Source organism: Mustelus asterias, chromosome 15 (assembly GCF_964213995.1).
Source record: "Mustelus asterias chromosome 15, sMusAst1.hap1.1, whole genome shotgun sequence".
Taxonomy (NCBI): Eukaryota; Metazoa; Chordata; class Chondrichthyes; order Carcharhiniformes; family Triakidae; genus Mustelus; species Mustelus asterias.
Genome location: NC_135815.1, coordinates 55,909,197 through 55,934,666, shown reverse-complemented (window position 1 = coordinate 55,934,666; position 25,470 = coordinate 55,909,197). Strand labels below are relative to the sequence as shown.

General features: G+C 42.3%; 1 protein-coding gene across 9 annotated transcripts in view; it reads right to left on the bottom strand.

Moving 5' to 3' along the window:
- The window catches only part of sanbr (SANT and BTB domain regulator of CSR), a 149,080-nt gene that overhangs the window by 45,479 nt on the left and 78,131 nt on the right, over window positions 1–25,470 (bottom strand). For 5 of the 9 annotated variants that reach the window (XM_078229914.1, XM_078229910.1, XM_078229912.1 and 2 more), the window contains 2 exons: window positions 18,860–18,959; window positions 7,101–7,200 (listed from right to left, as the gene is read on the bottom strand). In XM_078229914.1, the coding sequence (XP_078086040.1) occupies window positions 7,101–7,200; window positions 18,860–18,959 (200 nt within the window). Of the gene's footprint in view, window positions 1–7,100; window positions 7,201–11,847; window positions 11,881–18,859; window positions 18,960–25,470 lie in introns of all 9 variants that reach the window. The other 4 variants (XM_078229908.1, XM_078229909.1, XM_078229907.1 and 1 more) reach the window with 1 other exon arrangement.

The following is a 25,470-nucleotide window of genomic DNA, read 5'->3' as shown; positions in this document are numbered from 1 at the left end:
GCGTGCCGCAGGGATCGGTACTCGGGCTGCAACTATTTACCATTTATATAGATGATCTGGAGGAGGGGACGGAGTGTAGGGTAACGAAGTTTGCAGACGACACAAAGATAAGTGGAAAAGTGAATCGTGTGGAGGACGGAGAAGATCTGCAGAGAGATTTGGACAGGCTGAGTGAGTGGGCGAGGATATGGCAAATGGAGTATAACGTTGAGAAATGCGAGGTTATACACTTTGGAGGAAATAATAATAAATGGGATTACTATCTCAATGGAAACAAATTAAAACATGCTACCGTGCAAAGGGACCTGGGGGTCCTTGTGCATGAGACGCAAAAGCCCAGTCTGCAGGTACAACAGGTGATCAAGAAGGCAAATGGGATGTTGGCCTATATCGCGAGGGGGATAGAATATAAAAGCAGGGATGTCTTGATGCACCTGTACAGGGCATTGGTGAGGCCGCAGCTGGAATACTGTGTGCAGTATTGGTCCCCTTATATGAGGAAGGATATATTGGCATTGGAGGGAGTGCAGAGAAGGTTCACCAGGTTGATACCGGAGATGAGGGGTTTGGATTATGAGGAGAGGCTGAGGAGATTGGGTTTGTACTCGTTGGAGTTTAGAAGGATGAGGGGGGATCTTATGGAGACTTATAAGATAATGCGGGGGCTGGATAGGGTGGAGGCGGAGAGATTCTTTCCACTTAGTAAGGAAGTTAAAACTAGAGGACACAGCCTCAAAATAAAGGGGGGTCGGTTTAAGACAGAGTTGAGGAGGAACTTCTTCTCCCAGAGGGTGGTGAATCTCTGGAATTCTCTGCCCACTGAGGTGGGTGGAGGCTACCTCACTGAATATGTTTAAAGCGCGGATGGATGGATTCCTGATCGGTAAGGGAATTAAGGGTTATGGGGATCAGGCGGGTAAGTGGTACTGATCCACGTCAGATCAGCCATGATCTTATTGAATGGCGGGGCAGGCTCGAGGGGCTAGATGGCCTACTCCTGCTCCTATTTCTTATGTTCTTATACGACTATGCACATACCATCATATCAGTGTATGCTCATTCTCCTGACAGTATCCAAAGCATTTTCATCCTATGCCAGTCAAGCTGTTCCTGCAATATCTGGGCCACTAGGATGAAACAGAGGTTGGCTGCTTGGTGACCCGATGGCTACCAGTTCAACAAGTGACAGAGAACTCCAATCTGCCACCTGTCCACTCATGGACAAGATGCGCATAACAAAAGTCATATTGCCATCAGGAACACTGTGGAACAGACCATCAGCTTTTTAAATTACAGTTCAGCTTTCTGGGTTTCTGGGGGAGGGGGGGGGGGGGTGGGGGGGTCCCTCCAATATTCACTGCAACAAGGACCTTCATGACAGCAAGGTTGCAAAGGATGCAGTAGACTGCCATGCATTTGGAGACAATTTCTAAATTTGCAAGTGGGAAAGGATGTGGTAGGTGGGCAAGGAGAAGGAAGGGGGAGAAGCAAGCATCCCAGAATCATGATGGCAGCAATTTGAACCTTGGCACCAAGCTGGACTTGCAAGGCAACAAGCATCGATCTCATAATTTGGGCTTCCACCGCAGCACTTGAAAACTAGATTGCTTCAGTCCGGCCAGCAATGGAAGTTGAGACATAGACCACCAGCCACTGCATTACAGCTGGGTTGATAAGTGCCATCAGAGAATTGGCCAGTACATTCACTAGAAGGACTGACTTTAAATTCTGTGTGAAGCTCTGTTCCAAGTTCAAGCCAGACTCTCCCATGCTCCTCAACAGCGATGACAGGCTCTGCAGCATCCAACCAATGCACCATACATCTCTGTGTGCATAACCATTAGTGATTTTCTGTATACCATCCCACTGATGTTCTCATCTGAATCACCTGAAGCAAATTCATCTGGCAAGGAGCTGGCATACATGTTATATTTTCCCCCTACCCTGGTTGCAGCCCACTAGTGCCCAATGACTCACTTAAGTGGTGATCCCACCTCTGTATTACCCTCTAAAGTATGCACAGTGTCAGTATTGAGCTGGTGTTTGCAGGTGCCAGATCATGTGATGGTGCTTCATCAGATGTTTGCTCTTGCTCGTACCTTTCAAAGGTGAAACTGCAATATCTGAAGCAAAAATGCAGGCAAGGGTTAAGGTGAGGGGAGATGGGATGGAAAGCAGGTATTTCATGGTTATACCATTTGCAACTTGCATTTCAGATGAGATGGAAGGAAGAGAATGAAGTCCAATTTGAGAGAGTGCAGAAGGTAGGAATTTACCATTGTCTGGAATACCCTTGGTAACGCCAAATTCAGCAGCCTCAGTTACTGCTAGCCCTACAATGCCAAGCACCAAGTATTCCAAGGGACTAAAGAGATTTCTTGTCTTCTACTCCCTCCTCCTGTGTGTAATTTTGTCCTGCAAGAGGGGGAAGGATATCAAAGTGAAGATTATGCTTAGATGATGTATCTGTCATAGCTGAATAATTGGAAGTATATGGAAGCTGAGAGATGTGGATGTAAGGCTTGGTAAGTGTTTGAAGGTGAAGGGGATCATCTGAATGTTAAGCAGGAATCCTTAGTGCTGAGTAATGGGGCTATGGTGTACTAAGTAGGAGAAGATGGATTTACTGACCTTGACTGCTTGTGTAAAATTCCTTATGCAGTTCACAGTCAGGTCCTCGGGGCCAGACTACTGGAATTCATATCCCTGGCCACTGTGCCCTTTGTAGTGTATATTTTGAGGGCCTCTGCAGAAATATGACCACTCTCTTTCTTTCAACAGCCAGAATTTCATCAGAGAACCTGAGAACCTTCTCTCTAGCCTGTTGTTCCTTGGGAGTCTTCTTCATTTCCTGAAAGCCTTTTTAAAATACTATCTGTGTAGCCTGGATGCACCTTCTTTAAGATTGTGCATAGAGATCACCCCATTCATTAAAAGGCTGAATGTAATTTTTATACCATGGGATCATATAGTAGACCAACACTGCATAGGGTGACATGATGGCACAGTGGTTAGCACTGCATGCTCACAGCGCCAGAGACCGAGGTTCAATTCCGGCCTCGGGTGACTGTTTGGAGTTTGTACATTCTCCCTGTCTGCGTGGATTTCTTCTGGGTACTCCGGTTTCATCCCACAGTTCAAAGATGTGTGGGTTAGGTTGAATGGCCATGCTAAATTGACCTTAGGATGGGATTTTACAGCCTTGTTTATCCCAAAACCATAAAATCCCACCCGGAATTGAACCTAGGTCTCTGGCGCTGTGAGCATGCAGTGCTAACCACTGTGCCATCATATCACCCTATGCAGTGTTGGTCTACTATATGATCCCATGGTATAAAAATTACATTCAGCCTTTTAATGAATGGGGTGATCTCTATGCACAATCTTAAAGAAGGTGCATCCAGGCTACACAGATAGTATTTAAAAAAGGCTTTCAGGAAATGAAGAAGACTCCCAAGGAACAACAGGCTAGACAGAAGGTTCTCAGGTTCTCTGATGAAATTCTGGCTGTTGAAAGAAAGAGAGTGGTCATATTTCTGCAGAGGCCCTCGGGTGGGATTTTCGCATGGTCCGCCCCTGCCCACTCCAATTCCTGTGGTGAGGGGGCCAGTAAAATTTCGGCCTTAGAGTCGAGGGGATTAGTAGGGTAAATGCGTGGGGTTACGGAGATAGGGCCTGGGTGAGATTATTGTCGGTGCAGGCTTGATGGGCCGAATGGCCTTCTTCTGCACTGTAGGGATTCTTTGATGCAATGAGATTGCAAATAGTCCAATATTGCAAATAGACCAAGACTGCATAGATTGCAAAGTCTTCACTTTGAGAATGCTGTCAGGGTGCAGGTTAAAGTCAGAGACCAGGGTACAGAGCTTGTGACTTTAATCTTCCCATTATTTAACAGGAAGAAATTGTGGTTCATTCAGAGCTGGATGTTGAACAAGAAGCCTAACAGTGTAGAGGCAGTGGATGGTTCGAGAGACAGTGGTGGAGTGATAGAATTAGGTTTCATCAGGGTGCACATGGAACATGATGCCACGTCATGGATAATGATGTCAAGGGATGGTATGTAGCTGAGAATAATGAGGAAAGTAAAGATATATCGCTAAAGGATTTCAGAAGTAAAGATACAGGACTGGGAGGAAAGGCTACTGCTGGAGTTGCTATGATTGTTACTGGCCAGGTAAAAATGCAATCAAGTAGCAACTAGACAAGAGAAGACTTAAAGGAAATGGTGTGGTTGGTCATATCAGAAATTGCATAAAGCTCTCTCTGATCCCTCCATGTCCTGGCCCGCTGCAGAAGCAAGTGATGAAGAGGGAATGGGGATACAAGGAAGAGATCATAGGTGGCCTTGTCTGTGAACAAGCAGATGAAAAAAGGCCACATTCGATGATTGAGGGGCTGGCTATGAATATGGGTCAAAGAGTTTATATGGAGGGAGGACTGAAAGGCAATGCAATCACAGGAGAGGAAAGTGAATTGTGATAAAGATCCAAGAAACTAAGAATGAGAATTAACCCAAGTTGTGGCTTAGAAAGGCAGCAGAGAACAAAGGTTTTAAAAGGATAGGTAAGAAGGATGGAACAAGAGTTGTTCAAGGGAGGAGAGGTGCCAGATGAGAAAGGGGAAGGAGGCCAAAATGAGATTTGGTGATATGGGCCACTATCATTCTGGGTGGGTCAGGTGATTGAAAGTATAACGAGGCGGGGAGGCTTCAGTAGGGGGCAATGTGTCACCATGGGTGATATGCTATCAAAGCCATAATATCAATATAATTATCTAGAATAAGGTTGTGGGTGGCAAGGGCTTTGCTCGGAAATGAACAGACATTCTCGAGAGGGATAGTGATCCGCTGACAGAATCCAAGGCTGTAACATGGGTAGGTGCATGGTGGTTACGTTGAGTGGTAAGGTTGTCCCAAGAGACAGTCGAATTGCTACTTAGAAAAGGATTCAATAGGTGCCTTGATAGGCTGTGTGGAAAATGTTGTGAGGTACATCTGCTGGCTGTCAACTGTCCATGGCGGGCGGGGGGGGGGGGGGGGGGGGGGGGGGTGGATTCAAGCCTGGGACAATGGCAGGAGAGTGTGGGAAGGAGGAGGAATTGTAAAGGACTAGAATAGGAATACATGGGGACAAAGGTAGCCTGAGTGGGTACAGGAAGAGAAAAAAAAAGGGGTGAAAATGTTTGAAAACAAGAGAAAAAGGGATAGAAGTGATGGGCTTGGGTCTGGAGTTTTCTACTTAGGACCAATATATGACCCTCTATGCACAACAATATCGATCTTATATTAAGTTGATCTTTCTCTACACCCTAACTATGACTGTAACACTATATTCTGATCCCTGTCCTTTCCTTCTCCCCGATGTACTCTATGAATGGTATGCTTTGTCTGTATAGCACGCAAAAAAAAATACTTTTCACTGTATACCAATACATGGGACAATAATAGATCAAATCAAATCAATGCAATATTACAATGATTAAACGGAAACCTGAGTTACTGTCAACTGCTCAACTAAAATAGCAAGCTGTCATTTAATTTTCTTCTCTGATTTTTTGCAGCGAAAGAAATATCACACTCTGAGCATGCAACTTGGGACATAAATTAAATCAACAAATTAGGTTCATTAAAGGTAGAAATTAGCCAGTAGCAAAAGATCAATATACTTCATTAACTGCACCTCCTTGTTCAGAAAGTACCAAAACATCTATCCTTCACTAACTCCCAAAAACATTAACAGTGCCATCACGTATTTCCTTCTAAATCAATGGAAGGAGAAGCAAATTCTGGCAGCTGAATACATTTCCCTAACTAGGCATAGAGTTGTTCATCAACCCCTCCATTAGAAACACCCGGTGAATCACACCTGCTGAGAAAAATTCTGCAACTTCATATGGCTTCTCTATGGCAGTTAATCCAAATGTTAGCCAGCCCTGATCTGAACCATGGAATTGATGTGAGATACAAAAATATTCGTGTAGTTACAAAACTGCTTTGACACAAACAAATGGTTACTAGACAAAGCAGTAAGATTAGTAGGTTTCTATTTGAGCTGTGCCAGTCCTTATTAAGTTTTCAATCTAAATGTATTTGTGCAACAGAATGTTCTGTCTCGTAAGTAGAAGTTTTCTCATCCAAGTAAGCTTGAAAAATCATGGATGTTGGCCAGTGATGCTTGTATATTTTAGCTATTCTGCTGCAGTAATCATTTTGAAATTAACACATAAAAAATTCCATAAATTGCTATCGGTAGGAGAGTTTTAAGATTTAAAATATCACAGACCCCTGTTTGTATGAGATGTTATAAAGTAAAATCAACTGTCAGAAATATTCAAGAAATATTAAGAACATAGAACACACGAGTACAAGAAACAAAACTGGAATGTTTGCATGTGTTTTCAGTTTAGAATATCCAAATGATGATAGTACTGGTCACTACCATCAGTGTCCACGTGAAGTTAAGAGTTGGGAAGAGTGACTGGACACTTGGACTTTGACACTATTCTGACAGATGTGGTCAAGATCTCAGCACGAGACTCAGTTGCTCTGCTAGCCAAGCGGTTTCAGTGCTACTAAGACATGAGCATCTATCTGACCACGTGAAAGATTTCCCAGTTAAATGCTATCCATAAAAGAAACAGAACAAATCCAACCTGACCCATCAATCTCTACCCAATCATCTTCAAAGAATTAACTTGCACTTTGCACAACCTCAGGATGATTCAAAAGCTCGTTACAACCAAATAAGTACATTTGATGTGATGTTACTGTTGCAACTTTGGAAACAAGGCAGCCAATTTGTAGACATTGTACCAAATGCAAGTTAACGATGACAGGATAATCTGTTTTTAAGTGATGTTTGGAAAAATTCTGCTCCTCAGCACTAACATCCTTCAGCTTAATAATGGTGTTTCTTTTAAAAAGGAGTGAATTTCTTCCTGGAAGTTACTGAATACACAAGGTTTTTTTTAACCCATGCACAAGACAGTTTAAATAGTTCCAAAGCAATAGAAAATACATTAGAGCAGGTAAGAACTCAGGTATCCAAAATATGTATCAATATAAAAACATATTTTCATTCAACTTTTATTTTTTTTACCTCTTTTCTTTGTCAGTTCTTCTTCATCTCCCACTTCATCTTCAGTTACTTCTGAACCTGTGGTATATTCTTCATCTTCAGAATACATTACTTGCTGCTTCTAAAGGAAATCACATTTTAATGTTCTCGGCTGTATGACAATGAGTTTATTTGCTAAGTTTTAATATTTAATATTTAATATTTTTATTTAATATTTTTATTTCTGGTATGGTTTTGCACATTTTCTTTTTGAGAAACAAGGACCACTTATTCAACCTAACAACTGGAAAAAGGATCGATGTAATCATTTTGTCATTTGAATATTGCTGAAAAAAGAGACATGTTAAAGCTTTTTGACTTGCACTCATCTGGGCACTGCAACAATATCAGTATAAGGGCAAAACAGCAATTTATGCTATAGAAGAGAATGCTTGGCAAGTGGACTCTGATTGGTAGAGAAGTTGCCATGGAGAATGCACCAATTGATGGTGTCTGATAGATAACTGCCAAGCATTATTTGAAATTTAAACGAGGCAGCTTGACCTTGATGGGTAAAGGTGTTCCCTGGGGAATGAATCAGTGAATGGCTGTCACTAATTTTGTTCAGCTGAAACAGGTGCAATTGTGTACGTGTTCATTCTGTCGATAAAGAACAGGACCTTGTGCATTAATATATACAACTTCCTGCACACGTAAATGCGCCACACTGCGAACCCGGCTGACAATCTTAAATTGGTTGTCAGCATAATTCTTAACACAATGAGGATTATTTAGCAAATATTGTCTAACCAAGAATCACATCTAATGCTGGACACTGTTTTGCAAGCACAGGCTGGATCGATACAGTCTGTACCTTCCCTGTTATGTGAACAGTGGTTGAGACATGCTGTCTGATTTGATCCATCAGTCATTGGAACGTACAACCTACATACCTGGCATCAAACTGGCACTGCAATTTACATACCACATTACTCATTTGTGAGATGAGCAGAATGTCTTTTTGGCTTGATGGCAGCATCCTATTACTGGCAGATACCACTTGTGTTGTTACTGCATAGAAGCAATGTGAAACAGCTAGCTGGCATTCTTGCGTGTGTCGTGATAAGATATAGGAGCAGAATTAGGCCATTCAGCCCATCGAGTCTGCTCCACCATTCAATCATGGTTGATAAGTTTCTTAACCCCATTCTCCCACCTTTTCTCCATAACCATTGATCCTCTTACCAACCAAGAACCTATCTCGGTCTTAAATACACTCAACGGCCTGGCCTCCACAGCCTTGTGTGGCAATGAATTGCATAGATTCACCATCCTCTGGCTGAAGAAATTCCTCCTCACCTTGGTTCTAAAGGGTCGCCCTTTACTCTGAGGCTGTGCCCTTGGATCCTAGTCTCTCCTACTCATGGAAACATTTTCCCCACGTCCATTGTATCCCGGTCTTTCAGTATTCTAAGTTTCAATGAGATCCCTCCTCATCCTTCTAAACTCTATCAAATATAGACCTAATATCCTCAAACACTCCTCGTACGTCATTCCCGGGATGATTCTTGTGAACCTCCTCTGGACCCTCTCCAAGGGCAGCACATCCTTCCTTACAAACAGGGCCAAAAATTGCTCACAACATTCCAAATGTGGTCGCATCAGAGCCTTTTAAAGCCTCAGCAGTACATCCCTGCTTTTGCTTCTAGTCCTCTCGAAATAACATTGCATTTGCCTTCCTAACTACCTACTTAACTTGCAAGTTAACCTTAAGAGAATCCTGAACTAGGACTCACAAGTACATCTGCGCTTCCAATTTCCGAATTCTCTCCCCATTTAGAAAATAGTCTACGTCTCTATTCTTCCGACCAAAGTGCATAACCTCACACTTTCCCACGTTGTATTCCATCTGATGAATGCAAGACAGACAGTTTTGACATGTTTATTTTTTCAACAATATTCAAGTTAATCATTTTAAAAGGGAGAATAATAGAAATATTGTAAACAGACAACTGTGAATGCACTCCATTCTACTTTCTGCTAATAGGGCAATAATGAGAACAACCACAATTGGAAGGAAGTTGGTAGTTATGAGATATGAACATTTGCTGGTAGTTATGAGATATGAACAGAGACGTGAAAAACATCTGCAATCAAATTAGTATCCTTATTGCAACAGTACTCTTAAGATAAAAGCAAAATACTGCAGATGCTGGAATCTGAAACAAAAACAGAAATGCTGAAAAATCTCAGCAGGTCTCACAACAGTTGTGGGGAGAGAATAGAGCCAACGTTTCAAGTCTAGATGACCCCTCGTCAGAGCCAAAAGCAAAGAGAATCAGCAGAGCCGTGGACTGGAGGTACGGTGTTGGGTGTGATGGAGGAGTGGACCAGGGTGTCCCAGAGGGGTCCCTGCGGAATGCTGACAGGGGGATTGAGGAGATGATGTATTGGGTAGTGGCATCATACCACTACCCAACACTTTGGGAGGCAAGGGATGAGATTGGCTTTGATCTTTGGGTCCTCACTGTCCACGGGGATAGTGCCAGAGGACTGGAGAGTGGCAAATATTGTTCCTCTGTTCAAGAAAGGAAATAGGAATGACCCTGGTAATTATAGGCTGGTTAGTTTTACTTCGGTGGTCGGTAAGTTAATGGAAAAGGTCCTGAGGGATAGGATTTACGACCATTTAGAAAGATGCAGCTTAATCCGGGATAGTCAACACGGATTCGTGAAGGGCAAGTCTTGCCTCACAAATTTGATTGAATTTTTTGAGGAGGTAACTAAGTGTGTCGATGAAGGTAGAGCAGTTGATGTCATGTGCATAGATTTTAGTAAGGCGTTTGATAAGGTACCCCATGGTCGGCTCATGAAGAAAGTAAGGAGGTGTGGGATAGAGGGAAATTTGGCCGATTGGATAATTAACTGGCTATCTCATAGAAGACAGAGGGTGGTGGTGGATGGAAAATTTTCAGACTGGAGACCAGTTACCAGCGGGGTACCACAAGGATCAGTGCTGGGTCCTCTGCTATTTGTGATTTTTATAAATGACTTGGAGGAGGGGGCTGAAGGGTGGATCAGTAAATTTGCGCATGACACCAAGATTGGTGGAGTAGTGGATGAGGTGGAGGGCTGTTGTAGGCTGCAAAGAGACATTGATAGGATGCAGAGCTGGGCCAAAAAATGGCAGATGGAGTTTAACCCTGATAAGTGCGAGGTGATTCATTTTGGTAGGACAAATTTGAATGCGGATTACAAGGTCAAAGGTAGCGTTCTGAGGAATGTGGAGGAACAGAGAGATCTTGGGGTTCATATCCACAGATCTCTGAAGGTTGCCACTCAAGTGGATAGAGCCATGAAGAAGGCCTATAGTGTGTTAGCGTTTATTAACAGGGGGATTGAGTTTAAGAGCCGTGGGGTTATGCTGCAACTGTACAGGACCTTGGTGAGACCACATTTGGAATATTGTGTGCAGTTCTGGTCACCTCACTATAAGAAGGATGTGGAAGCACTGGAAAGATTGCAAAGGAGATTTACCAGGATGCTGCCTGGTTTGGAGGGTAGGTCTTATGAGGAAAGGTTGAGGGAGCTAGGGCTTTTCTCTTTAGAGCAGAGGAGGTTGAGAGGCGACTTAATAGAGGTTTATAAGATGATGAGGGGGATAGATAGAGTGGACGTTCAGAGACTATTTCCTCGGGTGGATGTTGCTGTTACTAGGGGGCATAACTATAAGGTTCGTTGTGGAAGATATAGGGGGGGGATGTACGAGGTAGGTTCTTTACTCAGAGTGGTTGGGGTGTGAAATGGACTGCCTGCTGTGATAGTGGAGTCGGACACTTTAGGAACTTTCAAGCGGTTATTGGATAGGCACATGGAGCACACTAGAATGATAGGGAGCGGGATAGCTTGATCTTAGTTGCAGAAAAGGTTCGGCACAACATCGTGGGCCGAAGGGCCTGTACTGTGCTGTACTGTTCTATGTATGGTGGAATTAGTGGAAATGGCAGAGGATGATCCTTTGAATGTGGAGACTAGTGGGGTGAAAAGTGAGGATAAATTCTCCTATCATATCCTGGTTCTGGGAGGGAGGGGAGGAGCTGAGAAGTGGTCTGGGGATGAAATGGACGTGGTTGAGAGCCCTTTCAACCACAGTGGGTGGATTCCACCTCATATTCCAATTGGGAACATTGGGTTCAACATGAACTCTCTCCTCCACCTTCACCCCATTTCCATTTATTTTATTCCATTTCATTTCATTCATCCATTTTATCATCCTTCTTTTTCACTTCTGTTTTTCCACTTCTCCATTCTAGCTCTCCTTTCCACACCCTGCGTCTTCAGCTACATAGACAATTCCTTTCAAAATCTCTTAATTCCTTTAAGACACTTCTCAAAACCTACCTCTATGAACAAACCTGATCTAAACGCTCCTTTTTCAGCTGGGTACAAATTTTTCTCCTATAACACTCCTGTGAAACTCCTTAGGACAATTTTACTTCATTACAGATGCCATATAAATGCAAGTTGTTGTTGATGGTTATTTAATTCACATAACTTAAAATGTCCATGTCTGATGTAGGAAATGAAAACAACCTTTAGAGAGTTTAAATTTCCTATGTGAAGATTTAGACATGAATCTTAAAGAGCAATTCAAAACTCAAGACAATATTTACCCTTGCAGACAAACTAACAAATCTTGTTAACCAGATGCTCACATAGATGATTTGGACATTTAAGTATCAACATGCAGAACAATTTTATAATACTCAACAGTAACTATTTAACATACCAGCTGCAAACTCCAGTTTTTCAAAAGTGAAAACTGTAAAAAATAGTCAGAGAAGTGTGTGAAACAAGCAAAAATATCAAACAAGGAAATATTACAGCAGGTCCCCAAAACAAGCACACCATCAGCAAGAAAACAGAACTTATCTGCATTCTAACTAATTTTACTGGCTTTGTAATCAATCCATTCAAAAGGTTTGTAAATGACCTTAATGAACATTTTTAAACAATTAAATTAGAACTGAAAACATTTTAACATGCAATTTGAAACATGATAACCAGTTTTGTTTTCTGCCACATGTTGTTTAAAAAGTTATTTGGAACAGTTGTTTCGCATGAACAAATAACTGTAAAAAAATACCTTTTGTATAGAGTGATTACTCACATTTAATAACCTGAAAACTTTGTAAAGTGGTTAAGCTAAGTTCTGGTTTACAATCAAAGCCACAATTAAATAAGAATTGAGGTCTAAAGTTTATTACAGAAATAAGAAAACTTAATTCTTAAGCATCAAAAATGAATTGGACAGTTCATTGTTCCTTTTGGTGAGCTTCTCAAAACAAGGTAACCTTGTAGTTCCATAATTCAAACTGCCTTATTCACATCCCGAGGGATCATGAGTTTGAAACACATTTGCAAAAAATTGAATGGTTCTTACTGGAAAAAGTGTTACTAATACACAACTGTCCACTATATGGAATATTAAGTTGTGAACAGATCCCATCTAGGGGAAGGAAATATTGTCAGAGCCAACAGTCTGCCCTCAGCTAACATCACGGAAACATTATGTGATCATTGTTTATTGCAATTTGCCATATACTAAATGGCTGCGCTACATTTTGCAATTTACACTGCATTTCAAAAGTAATCAATTAACGATAAAATGCTTTGTAAATATGAGAATATGCTACAATCCTATATATACAAGGTTCATTTTGAAGCAAAAAACAATAAAGTAAGTGTCTGCAGCTTGAGGGACTTCAGCTCTGAGTTAATCAGCTGGAGTCTGAGCTTTGGATGCTGTGATGCATCATAGAGGGGGAGAGTTACCTGAGCACTTCATTCCAGGAGGCAGTCACACACTCCTTAGGCTAGGTACTTTAGATTTGGTTCATGGTCAGGGACAGGAGGCTGTGACTACAAGTGAGGTAGTTTAGGGGATCCAGGAGGTAGCTCCAGTGGAGCTGCAATGCTTATATTTGTCCAACAGGCATAAGGTTCTTACAGCCTGTGGAGACAAGAATAGGGACTGCGGGGAGGTCATTCATGTAGAGAGAGTAAAAAGGAATGTAGTAGCAGTGACAGTATAATTAGGGTGAAGGATTCTCTGCAGCAAGAGTACAAGTCCCAAAGACTGCGTTGTCCGCCTCACACCAGGGTTAAGAGCATCTCCTCAGAGCTGGAAAGGAACGTGGCAGTGGGAGAGGAATGATCCCATTGTCTTGGTCTACATAGATGCCAATGACTTAGCTAGGACCAAGAGCAAGCTTCTGCTGAGGCAGTATTTAGCTTTACGAGCTAACTTCAAAAGCAGAACCACAAAAGTAATAATCTCTAGATAACTACCTGAGCCACAAACAGATTGACATATAATACAGAAGATCAGAGAGTTGATTGCATGACTCAAAGATTGATCTGGAAGAAATGGGTCACTAACTAAATGGTTCATTCATGGGCCACTAACACCAGTACTGGGGAAAATGGGAGCTGTAACGTTGGGATGGCTTTCACCTGAATAGCAATGGGACCAGGGACCTGGCAAATTGTATAACTAGGGTTGTATAGAAGACTTTAAAATAAATAATGAGGGGGAGGGTTCCAGTGAGGGGAGATTTAGAAAGTTAATGAGAAAGGACACAGCAATAATGCAGCGAAGTAATAAGGGGAATGATAACCAGAGTACCAGGGACAGAGAGTACAAACGTAGAAGTGAACCAACAAATAGGGTTAGAATGGGTAAAACTGGTAAAAAGACAAATTTAAAGGCTCCTTATCTGCATGCATACAGCATTTGTAACAAGGTGTGTGAATTGATAACACTAATTGAAATAAATAGTTATGATATAACAACCATTACAAAGATGTGGTTGCAAGGTTACCAAGTCTGAGAACTGAATATTCAAGGGTATTTGACATTTTGGAAAGGTAGGAAGCAAGGAAAAAGAAGCGAGTGCCTCTATTAATAAAGGGTGAGATGGGTACAATAGTAAGAAATGATCTTGACTCATAAGATCAAGATTTAGAATCAATTTGGGTGGAAATAAGAAATAGCAAGTCACTGGTGGGAGTAATTTGTAAGCCCCTATTAGTATCTACACTCTGGGACAGAGTATAGAAGAAGAAATAACAGGAGCTTGTGCCATATTTGTGGGTAATTTTAATCTTAATATAGAACGTAGAAAATTACACCACTGGAACAGGCTCTTCGGCCCTCCAAGCCTGCACCAACCATGCTGCTTGACTGGACTAAAACCCCCTACCATTCCGGGGACTATATCCCTCTATTCCCATCCTATTCATGTATTTGTCCAGACGCCCCTTAAAACTCACTACCGTATCTGCTTCCACTACCTCCCCTGGCAGCGAGTTCCATGCACCCACCACCCTCTGTGTAAAAAACTTGCCTCGTACATCTCCTTTAAACCTTGTCCCTCGCACCTTAAACCTATGCCCCCTAGTAATTGACTCTTCCACCCCGAGAAAAAGCTTCTGACTATCCACTCTGTCCATGCCCCTCATAATCTTGTAGACTTCTATCTGGTCGCCCCTCAACCTCCGTCGTTTCAGTGAGAACAAACCAAGTTTCTCCAACCTCTCCTCATAGCTAATGCCCTCCATACCAGGCAACATCCTGGTAAATCTTTTCTGTACCCTCTCCAAAGCCTTCACATCTTTCTGGTAGTGTGGCGACCATAATTGAACACTATATTCCAAGTGCGGCCTAACTAAGGTGCTATAAAGCTGCAACATGACTTGCCAATTTTTAAACTCAGTGTCCCTGCCGATGAAAGTAAGCATGCTGTATGCCTTCTTGACTACCTTCTCCACCTGTGTTCCACTTTCAATGCCTGTGTACCCTTACACCCAGGTTTCCTCTTGCCTATCAATACTCTTAAGGGCTCTGCCATTTACTGTATATTTCCTGCTTGTATTAGATTTCCAAAATACATTACCTCATATTTGTCCGAATTAAACTCCATTTGCCATCTCAATGCCTAAGCCTCCAACCAATCTATATCCTGCTGTATCCTCCGATGGTCCTCATCGCTATCCGCAAATCCACCAACGTTTGTGTCGTTCGCAAACTTACTAATCAAACCAGTCACATTTTCCTCCTAATCAGTAATACATGTAATCATTTACATATATATCAAACAGCAAAGGTCCCAGCACTGATCCCTGAGGAATGCCACTTGTCACAGCCCTCCATTCAGAAATGCATCCTTCCACTGCTACCCTCAGTCTTCTATGACCGAGCCAGTTCTGTATCCACCTTGCCAGCTCACCTCTGATCCCATGCGACTTCACCTTCTGCACCAGTCTGCCATGAGGGACCTTGTCAAAGGCCTTACTGAAGTCCATGTAGACAACATCCACTGCCCTACCCTCATCAATCATCTGCATCACTTCCTCGAAAAACTCGATCAGGTTCGTGAGACACGACCTCCCCTTCACAAAATCATGTTGCCTCTCACTAATACGTCCACTTATTTCCAAGTGGGAATAAATCCTGTCTTGAAGAATCCTCTCCAATAATTTCCCTAACACTGATGTAAGACTCACCGGCCTGTAATTACCTGGATTATTCTTGCTACCCTTCTTAAACAAAGGAACAACATTGGCTATTCTCCAATCCTCTGGGACCTCCCCTGTAGCCAGTGAGGATACAAAGATTTCTCTCAAGGCCCCAGCAATTTCCTCTCTTGCCTCTCTCAATATTCTGGGGTATATCCAATCAGGCCCTGGAGACTTGTCTACCTTGATGTTTCTCAAGAACCCCAATACCATCTCCTTTTTGATCTCAACATGACTCAAACTATCTGCACACCCTTTCCCAGATTCATCATCCACCAAGTCCTTCTCTTTGGTGAATACTGATGCCAAGTACACATTTAATACCTCGCCCATTTCCTCTAGCTCCATGCATAGATTCCCTCCCCTGTCCTTGAGTGGACCAACCCTCTCCCTGGCTACCCTCTCGCTCTTTATATATGTATAAAAAGCCTTGGGATTTTCCTTAATCTTGCTGGCCAAAGATTTTTCGTGACCCCTTTTAGCCCTCTTTACTCATTGCTTAAGTTTCTTTCTATTTTCCTTGTATTCCCAGTTGCTCCGTGTGTTCCCAACCTCCTAGCCTGTAAATATATGTAAATTGTGTTATCTGGCACCTACCAACCAGAATTTCTGATGTTCCCCTAATACAAATCATCACTTTACCAACTGGAAGCAATTACGAAGTTATTCTGTACCTGTATACGTATACTTTAATGCTTTAATTTATGTTTTAATGCACTGTTGGAGATTGAGAAGTAAAAAGAACACTTCATTACGTTCTGTGTACTTGCATATTAGTTCACGTGACAAGTATTGTGCTGTATTCCATTGGTAAATGGAACTCTCTGTTAACTGGCATTATTGATTAACTGGAAGCACCCATTCCCAGTGCATGCTAGATAATGAAGCTTTACTGTAGATTGGATGAATTAAATTGGCAAAGGTAGCCTTGCGAAAAGCTCAAAGAACACATTTGAGACAGTTTGCTAAAACAATATGTTGTGGAACGAACGAGGGAATAGACAATTTTAGACTTTTTAATGTATAATGAGACAGGATTAATTAATCCACCAAACCTGCACATCTTTGGATTGTGGGAGGAAACTGCTGCACCCGGAGGAAACCCATGCAGACACGGGGAGAACGTGCAAACTCCACACAGACAGTTTCCTAAGGCCGGAATCGAACTTGGGTCCCTGGTGCTGTGAGGCAGCAGTGCTAACCATTGGGCCACCGTGCTGCCCAATTAGTGGTAGGCCAGAAGATTGGGAAAATCTTACAAACCAGCAAAGGATGACTTAAAAAAATAGAAATTAAAATGAGAATAAATGAACAAGAAATGCAAAAGCAGACACGAAGAGCTTTTGCAAGGAAAGAAGAGAGTAGCTGTAGTGAGTGTTGGTCTCTTAGAGGATGAGACTGGTGAATTAAGAATGGAAAACAAGAACAATGCTTTGACAAGCATCTTGTATCTGTTGTCACATTGGAAGACACTAAATCCATCCCAATAATATAGCAAAAAAGCAAGGGAGCAAAAGATACAAGGAACTGAAAACAATCACTTTCACAAGAGAAAAAGTACTAGGGAAACTAAGGGGACGAGTGCCAATAAGTCCCCTGGATCTGATGGCCTTCATTCTGGGGTCTTAAGAGATAGTGGATAGTAGCATTGTTTGTAATCTTCCAAAATTCACTAGATTCTGGAAATGTCTCAGCAGATTGGAAAAATGCAAACATAACACCATTATTCACGAAAGGAGACAGACAGAAAGCACAGAACTATGGGTCAGCTAGCCTAACATTTGTTGTTGGGAAAATGCTGGAATCCATTATTAATGTAGTAGTAACAGGACATCTAGAAAAATCGTAAGAAAACCATGTTGACTCTATCTAAATATGAAAGGGAAATCATGTTTGACAAATTTATTAAGAGTTCTTTGAGGATTTAACAAGCAGGATGGAAAAAGCAGAATGAGTACAGGTTGTGTATTTGAATTTCCAAAAGGCATTCAATAAGGTGCCACATAAAAGTTTACTACACAAGTTAAGAGTTGGGGTCATAATTTAGCCTGAATAGAGAATTGGCTAACAAACAGAAAACAGAGAGCCAGGTTAAATAGGTCATTTAGGTAGCGGAGTGCCATGGGGATCAGTGTTGGGGCCTCAACTATCTACAATTTATATTAATAACTTGGATGAAGGAACCAAGTGCATTGAAATCACGTTTGCTGACAAATCAAACATAGGTAGAAAAGCAAGTTATGAGGAGGATACAAAGACTCAGCAAAGGGATTATGGATAAGTTAAGTGAAAGTGCAAAGATCTGACAGATGGAGTATATTGTGGGAAAATTGTGGTTATCTACTATGGTGGGAAGAATAGAAAAGTAGAATATTATTTAAATGGAGAGAGACTGCAGAATGTTGTGGTACAGAGGTATATGGGTGCCCTCATACATAAATCATAAAAAATTTAGTGTGCAGTTACAGCAAGTCATTAGAAAGACCCAAAGCATTTTAGCCTTTGATGTAAAATGGATGGATTACAAAAGTAGGGAGTCTTGCTTCAGCTGTACAGGGCATTCTACACAACTAGAATACCGTGTGCAGATTTGGTCTCCTTACTTAAGAGGAGACAGATTTGCATTGAAGGCAGTTCAGAGAAGGTTCACTAAGCTGAATCCTGGGTTATATAATGTGGAAAGGTTGAGCAGGTTGGATCTGTCCTTATTGGAGTTTGGAAGAATAAGAGGTGGCCTTATTGAAACATACAAAATTCTGGGGGGCTTTGAGAAGGGAGATGTTGGGTGGATGTTTCTTCTTGTGGGGGAGCCTAGAGCTAGGGGGCACAGTTTATAAATAAACTCATCGCATTTAAGATAGAAGGAGGAATTTTTGCTCTCAGACATTTTGGAACTTACCACTCTAGAAACTATGGAAGCTCAGTCATTGAATATGTTAAAGCCTAAGTTAGGCAGAGTTTTATCTACAAGGCTGTTGGAGTAGGTGGGAAAACTGAGTTAAGGTCACAATGAGATCAGCCATGATTGTACTGAATGGCAGAATATGCTCAAGGGTCCAAATGGCCTACTGCTCTTTTTTCATGTATAATGTCAGAAAGTGCCTGAAACACTAAGAGTGCAGATAACTTCCATTATAAAACATTCAGTAGAATATAACTTGACTTTTGAAATACCATTTCCCACATCAGAAAAGCAACTATTGGAAAGTGTAAATACTTACAGTTGTGACATCTCCCATTTTCTGTCCATTCCATGAATTAGGTTCAGCTAAGATATCAAAATCAAGGTCTTGCTCCCCAGAAAGATTTGTGTTTGAATTACTGTAACAAGATTTGAATTAAAACTTTATGAGAAGCCAATCACTATTTTAACCAAATATTTTATTCCAAGCAAACGTATCCTCAGAAGTTAATTTACTACAATGTTAATTTGGAAATGCTTATTTATTCTAACCTGACCTTTATACTGGGGAGAAGTGAAGAAAGTTTACTGCTTTAGGTAAGCAAATTTTAGCTTACATACTACCAGTGTTACAGTTGAGCCTGTAACTTCTGAGCTCCAGGGCAGTGTATCTGCGGGGGGAGGTATCCCAAAGATGCACTGGGAACCACCCTCGGAAGTTGCTACGTAAAGACTGCATGGCAACTTTCCAGGATTTTCAAACTTCCGATGGGCAATTGCATTGAACATAGAACATAGAACAGTACAGCACAGAACAGGCCCTTCGGCCCACAATGTTGTGCCGAGCTTTATCTGAAACCAAGATCAAGCTATCCCACTCCCTATCATACTGGTGTGCTCCATGTGCCTATCCAATAACCGCTTAAATGTTCCTAAAGTGTCTGACTCCACTATCACTGCAGGCAGTCCATTCCACACCCCAACCACTCTCTGCGTAAAGAACCTACCTCTGATATCCTTCCTATATCTCCCACCACGAACCCTATAGTTTTGCCCCCTTGTAATAGCTCCATCCACCCGAGGAAATAGTCTTTGAACGTTCACTCTATCTATCCCCTTCATCATTTTATAAACCTCTATTAAGTCTCCCCTCAGCCTCCTCCGCTCCAGAGAGAACAGCCCTAGCTCCCTCAACCTTTCCTCATAAGACCTACCCTCCAAACCAGGCAGCATCCTGGTAAATCTCCTCTGCACTCTTTCCAGCGCTTCCACATCCTTCTTTGCATTGCAATGGGAATCGTCAGAAAATGTGATTTAAATTGCAAACTTCAGATATTGCAGTTGTGTTACAGTAATAGCTACCCAGAAAATGCTTGAAGAATTAAAAATACCTCTTACTTCTGGGAACTGAGTTCTTCCGACCACCCTCCACAACACCCCACCCCCCTTCACCCCACCCCACATAATACAACACCCCTCCTGGAGCCATCACAAACACACCCTCCACCCCAACCCCTAATGGGATGACCCCTCATGGGACCTCCACACTGGACTCCCCATGTTTGCAATCCCCACCTGTCTGCAACACCCCTGCCCCAACAACTGCACATCCCTCCCATGTGCCCCCATCCCCTCCGACCAACCGAACCTCTCACACCAACCTCCTCTCAATGACCTCTCAATGTTGAGCTTGTTCAGTGTTGTTGGAGGTGTACTCATCCAGGCAAGTGGAGCATGTTCCATCACACTCCTGACTTGTGCCTTTGTAAATGGTGTACTGGCTTTGGGGAGTGAGGTGAGTTACTCACCGCAGGATTCCTAGCTTCTGACCTACACTTGTAGTCATAGTATTTATATAGCTGCCCCAGTTCAATTTCTGCTCAATGGTAACCCTTGGGATGTTGATAGTGATGGTAATGTCATTGAATGTCATGGGGCGATGGTTAAATTCTCTCTTGTTGGAGATGGCGACTCGCTGACACTTATGTGGCACAAGTATTACTTTCCACTTGTCAGCTCAAGCCTGGATACCACTTCCTGGTCTTGCTGCATTTGGACATGGACTGCTTCAATTTCTGAGGAGTCGTGAATGGTGCTGAACATTGTGTAATCATCTGCGAACATCTCCACTTCTAATCCTATGATGGAAGGAAGGTCATTGATGAAGCAGCTGAAGATTGTTGGGCCTAGGACACTGCCCTGAAGAATTTGTGCAGTGATGTTCTGGAACTGAAATAATTGACCAACAGCCACAACCTTTGTATGACTCCAAATAGTCCTGAGTTTTCCTTCAGATTTTCATCGATTTCAGTTTTGCTGCAGCTCCTTGATGCGACACTTGGTCAAATGCTGCTTTGATATCAAGACCATCATTCTCACGTCACCTCTGGAGTTCATTTCTTCTGCCATGTTTGAACCAAGGCTGTAGTGAGGTCAGCTAAGTAACCCGGGCGGTACCCAACTGAATGTCAGTGAGTATGTTATTGCTAAGAAGTGCTGCTTGGTAGCACTGTTGGTGAGCCTTTCCTGATGATCGCAAGTAGAATGATGGAGTGGAAACTCATCAGGTTGGAGTTGTCTAGCTTTTTGTGTACAGTTGTTGAAAGAGTTGCAATCCATATTGAGGGTCTGGTGTTTGGAAGCCATTGTCTAGGCAGACTCATTGAAAGTGAGTTTATGAGATGAAAACCTTGTGCCTTTGGTTCCTTTTTGAAATGGGCCTGGACAGTTCCAGGTGTGATAGCAGCTCTGTAAGCATAACAAGTTTCAATGTGTGGGTTTCCAGGTTTTTTTTAATTACAGGGGGTCTGTACAATGAGGTGTGGGATATTACTGGCTGGGGAATAATTATTTTGTTCTTGTAACTCCTGGTGGTAGCTCCCAGAACAAAGGGCCAACCTTGTAATCACGTGACTTGTAGAAGCCATATTTTGGTTCAGCAAGAAATGCATTAAAATAACTGATAGTTCTGGATTTCTTTTCATGTCCCAGGAACCCAATAATAAGTTCTATCAATGTAAACTGTCACAAATATTTTATAATCAATATCTACCTAGAGGAAAGTTCCAAGCTGCCTGTGCCAGTTATGCCACCAACTTGATTTACTGTTTGCAGTTCAATTAAGTGCAGCTAGCAAGCAGGCTTTCAAATATATGTTCAGAAACACATTAATAAAATGTTCATACATAGACACGTTTAATTTTTTTTTAAAGGAGTATTTTCTTTACTTTAAATTATTTTAAAGTCATCACTTTGTTCGAATTTCTTTATTTAAAAAAAAATGTGTTTAAAGGGAACAAATGTTTCTGAATTTTTAACTTTTTCAGCTGTCTAACCGCTCAACTCTATTTAGTAATGACCACCTCCTTAGGCTTTTATTTGACATTTTGAAAAAAAGGAGAAATTCTACTTGCAGGTTGCTGCCATTCCACATTCACTCATCAGGCTGGTGATTACATAGATGGGAATGACAGTAAATCTGTAGTGCTGGTTATCATTACTCCTGTAAAATGGCAGCAACTTCTGGAACTTGGAAACATGCTGAATAATGTAGAAATCCAAAAGTTGCTGTCAGTAATTCTTCATTTTACCAGAGGGTGGACACCACCAACTCTCATACCCATGGGGGCGTTTCTCCAGACCAGCGGGTTTAGCACCAGACCCGCTGCGGCCCTCCTAGGCTGAGCTGATAGTGCTGATAAGGTTCCTGGCCAAAGCGGGCGGGAAGCCTATTAATATTCAAATACACATTTAAATACAATTAGCAGGCTTGAAGCACCAGGTCAAATGGCCCTCGCTGTCAAAGAGAATTATTGACTCTGTCTACATTGGGGTCGGGATCAATGGGGCACTTGAGGTGCAGTTTACTGTGAAGAGCAATCAAAATAAAGACAGACGGCTAGAGGATAATAGAAATCCCTTGATCTGACAGTTGAATCTTTTGAGGCACTGAACATGAACTTGTTTCAGATCAAAGATTTCAACTGCAAAAAAGAGGGTTTCAACGATATCTGCTTGCTGGGAAGCCACAGTAAATTCAAATCAAAGCTGTGTGCATACATCGGGGCTGAGTACACAGCTGGGCAGAATTAAACCTTCCACCCCTGCCAGGTGAAATTAACATCTCCTATGTCAGAGGACTTCAAAGCGGCATGATCTCACCTGCAGCTTCCGACAAGGAAAAAGGAAAAACCCTGCTGCAGAATGGAGTGCTGCAATAATTTCAAATCCTGACCGGTGACCGGGGTGGGGGGGTGCATGGAGGTTAAAGTGACCTGGCCACTTCAGAATTTGAGGGATCTTGAGGGACCCTTCCTCTGCAGCCTTATAGCAGCAGCAGCAGGTTCAAGCTCTGCAAAAATTGGCTTCACCTTTTAACTATGAAGCTGTGATTCTGAACATGGATTTCAAACAACACTCACTTCTCTCCTTTTGCACATTCCACTCACAAACCATCCCTCTACATGGACCCCCAACCCCATCATAAACTCTCCCTCCCTGCGAGTCTGCAACCCAATATCCTCACATACTCTCCTCTCCCACACCCTCAACCCCTCTGTTTCCCCCGACTCCTCATACGCTACCATTCTCACAATCTTACTCACCTTGCTTTTGATGGCCTGGGTCCGCAAATGCAGGCGCAAACCTGCTCAGCGGCTCAATTCAGGGGTCACACTTTGCTATTGCTGGCCAGGTTTCACATAACCAGCGCCCAGTGCAAACCCACTCGCCTTGCCTGTTCAGCGGCTGGCTTTGTGGCTTGATTTGGCAGTCACGCCTCGTGCGCCTGGATCATCTAGTGCCAGCGCCTGGAACAAACCTGCTTGGCTCCTCGTGGCTTGATTCGCAAATCTCAGCTGCCTCACCTCGCTTCTCGTCGTTGTCTCACATATGCACCTCAAGTTAACCATTTGTTACCAGTTTTCCTGTTCTTTCAAACTCACTAATCAGAGTGATTTCACTTTGCATTTTCTGCTGACGTGCAGCGTAATCAGCTACCGATTGAATAACCAGTGCACCGGCGCAGGGCCTCTCTACTGGTCAGGTCCTGCGCCTAGGCACGGTGTGTTTCATTGTAAATCTGCCTCTGGCCCTGACCCAATTATATCCTACTCTCTAACTTTGTTTCAGCTGAAAAATATTCTTGGCTTTGATGCCCCATTCTATCTATAGAAGATCACAGAGTTATTTATTGGCCTGGATTTTGCAGTCCCAATAGTGATTCCATAACTTCCAGTATGTGTACTTGCCGGACGTTACGGGTAGATAGTTTTCTGATCGATAAGGGAATTAGGGGATATGGGGAGCAGGCGGGTAAGTGGAACTGATTCGCTTCAGATCAGCCATGATCTTGTTGAGTGGCGGGGCAGGCTCGAGGGGCCGGATGGCCTACTCCTGCTCCTATTTCTTATGTTCTTATGTTACGGTGTGCCTCAATGGGATCCAAAGGAATGTCTAACATTGATCTCACCGAGCTGCTCTGTAAAGCAGCAAAGAGTTGTAATTCAATAATTTGATTGCTCATAGTTGCACTGATTTTAACACCTATTTTGTGAAAGCTGATATTAGCAGGACCAGAGCTTCAAATTAACGAGCGCTTTAACCTAAAGTAGCTCTGCACAAATACATCTAAATACACAAAATATTTCCAAACAGTGGCATCTTTTGCAGTGTAAACTCCCTATTTGTAGCACTTAAGTTTACTACCCAATTTTTAAAAAAAGGCAATTGAAAGTAGTTTTTACAATGTAATAAATTCACTGTTGTAAAACACAGAAACATTACTGGATGATAGAATCAGATAAGTATGTAATGGATGTCAAATTCTCTTTGAAATGAATTAAATATTCTGGATGTGCACATTTTGTGAAACCACCTTCTGACCACCTGTATGCTCATCCGGATTTCATTTATATCAGAAGAATGTCAGAACCTAAAAGGCTGGATTCTTCATTTGACTTTTTCGAAAATATTTTCAACAATCCAGCGCTTTTAAATGCTATTAATATTCAGAGTGTGGAGCTGCTACCGATTGTGTGGTTTAACAGATGAGATACTCACTGCCTTTAATTATTTCCACCATTTCCAGTTCTATATTTACAAGAGTATGGGGTGAACAGCAAATGTACTTCCCAGCAGTTTCTCTCTGGTTTATAAAAGCCAATTTGAGAGTCGAATATTTTCATGGCAAGTTGGTTCTCTAGCGTTATGAAGTGGGATGTCTGGGTGAAATAAATCCATTGCAGCTGCCTCCGAATGGTTCCAGTATCACAGTATTGAGGCTGTGCAGGAGCAAAAAGGGCTGAGGAAATGAATGCTCACTTTTCTCTCCTCTACAGTATAAGAGGTTCCTCTCTCATGACCCCTTTATCTCTAGGTCTCTCTCCCTCAATGTCTAAGGTCTCAGCCCAGTTTCTCTTCATCTCTTATCTGCCTCAGTATCTCGCCTCTTTCTCTGTCTCCATTTCTATCTCCCTCCCACATTTTCTCTTCCTTTCTCCCTCTGTCTCAGTATTTAGAGGTTTGTAATAGTTTTATAAAATGCTTCAGTGTTTAAAAGTATTTAAAACAATAACCAATCTGCCTTTGACTGACCTCAAGGGGCACATCTTCAGTGAGTGACATTATTAGGGGGCATAGCTTCACCAAGAATGTACCTCGAGTCCTTGTAGATTATTCCCTCAATGGGCCATGCTGCAGCAAGAAATTGAAGTTCTTGCTGTAGCCAGCGAATCAGCAGCAAATGCCACCACTTTGTTGCTGACCACAAAATCAAGCCATTAAGGACTGCGTATAGTTTCAACATCCCAATGGTATTGCATGCACACTGTGAGCATGAAATTACATGACAATGTAACACGTGAGCCCACACTGCAAAAAGTACGCACGCCTTTGGGATTGCACCAAACAGGGAAACATTTTGAAAGAAGA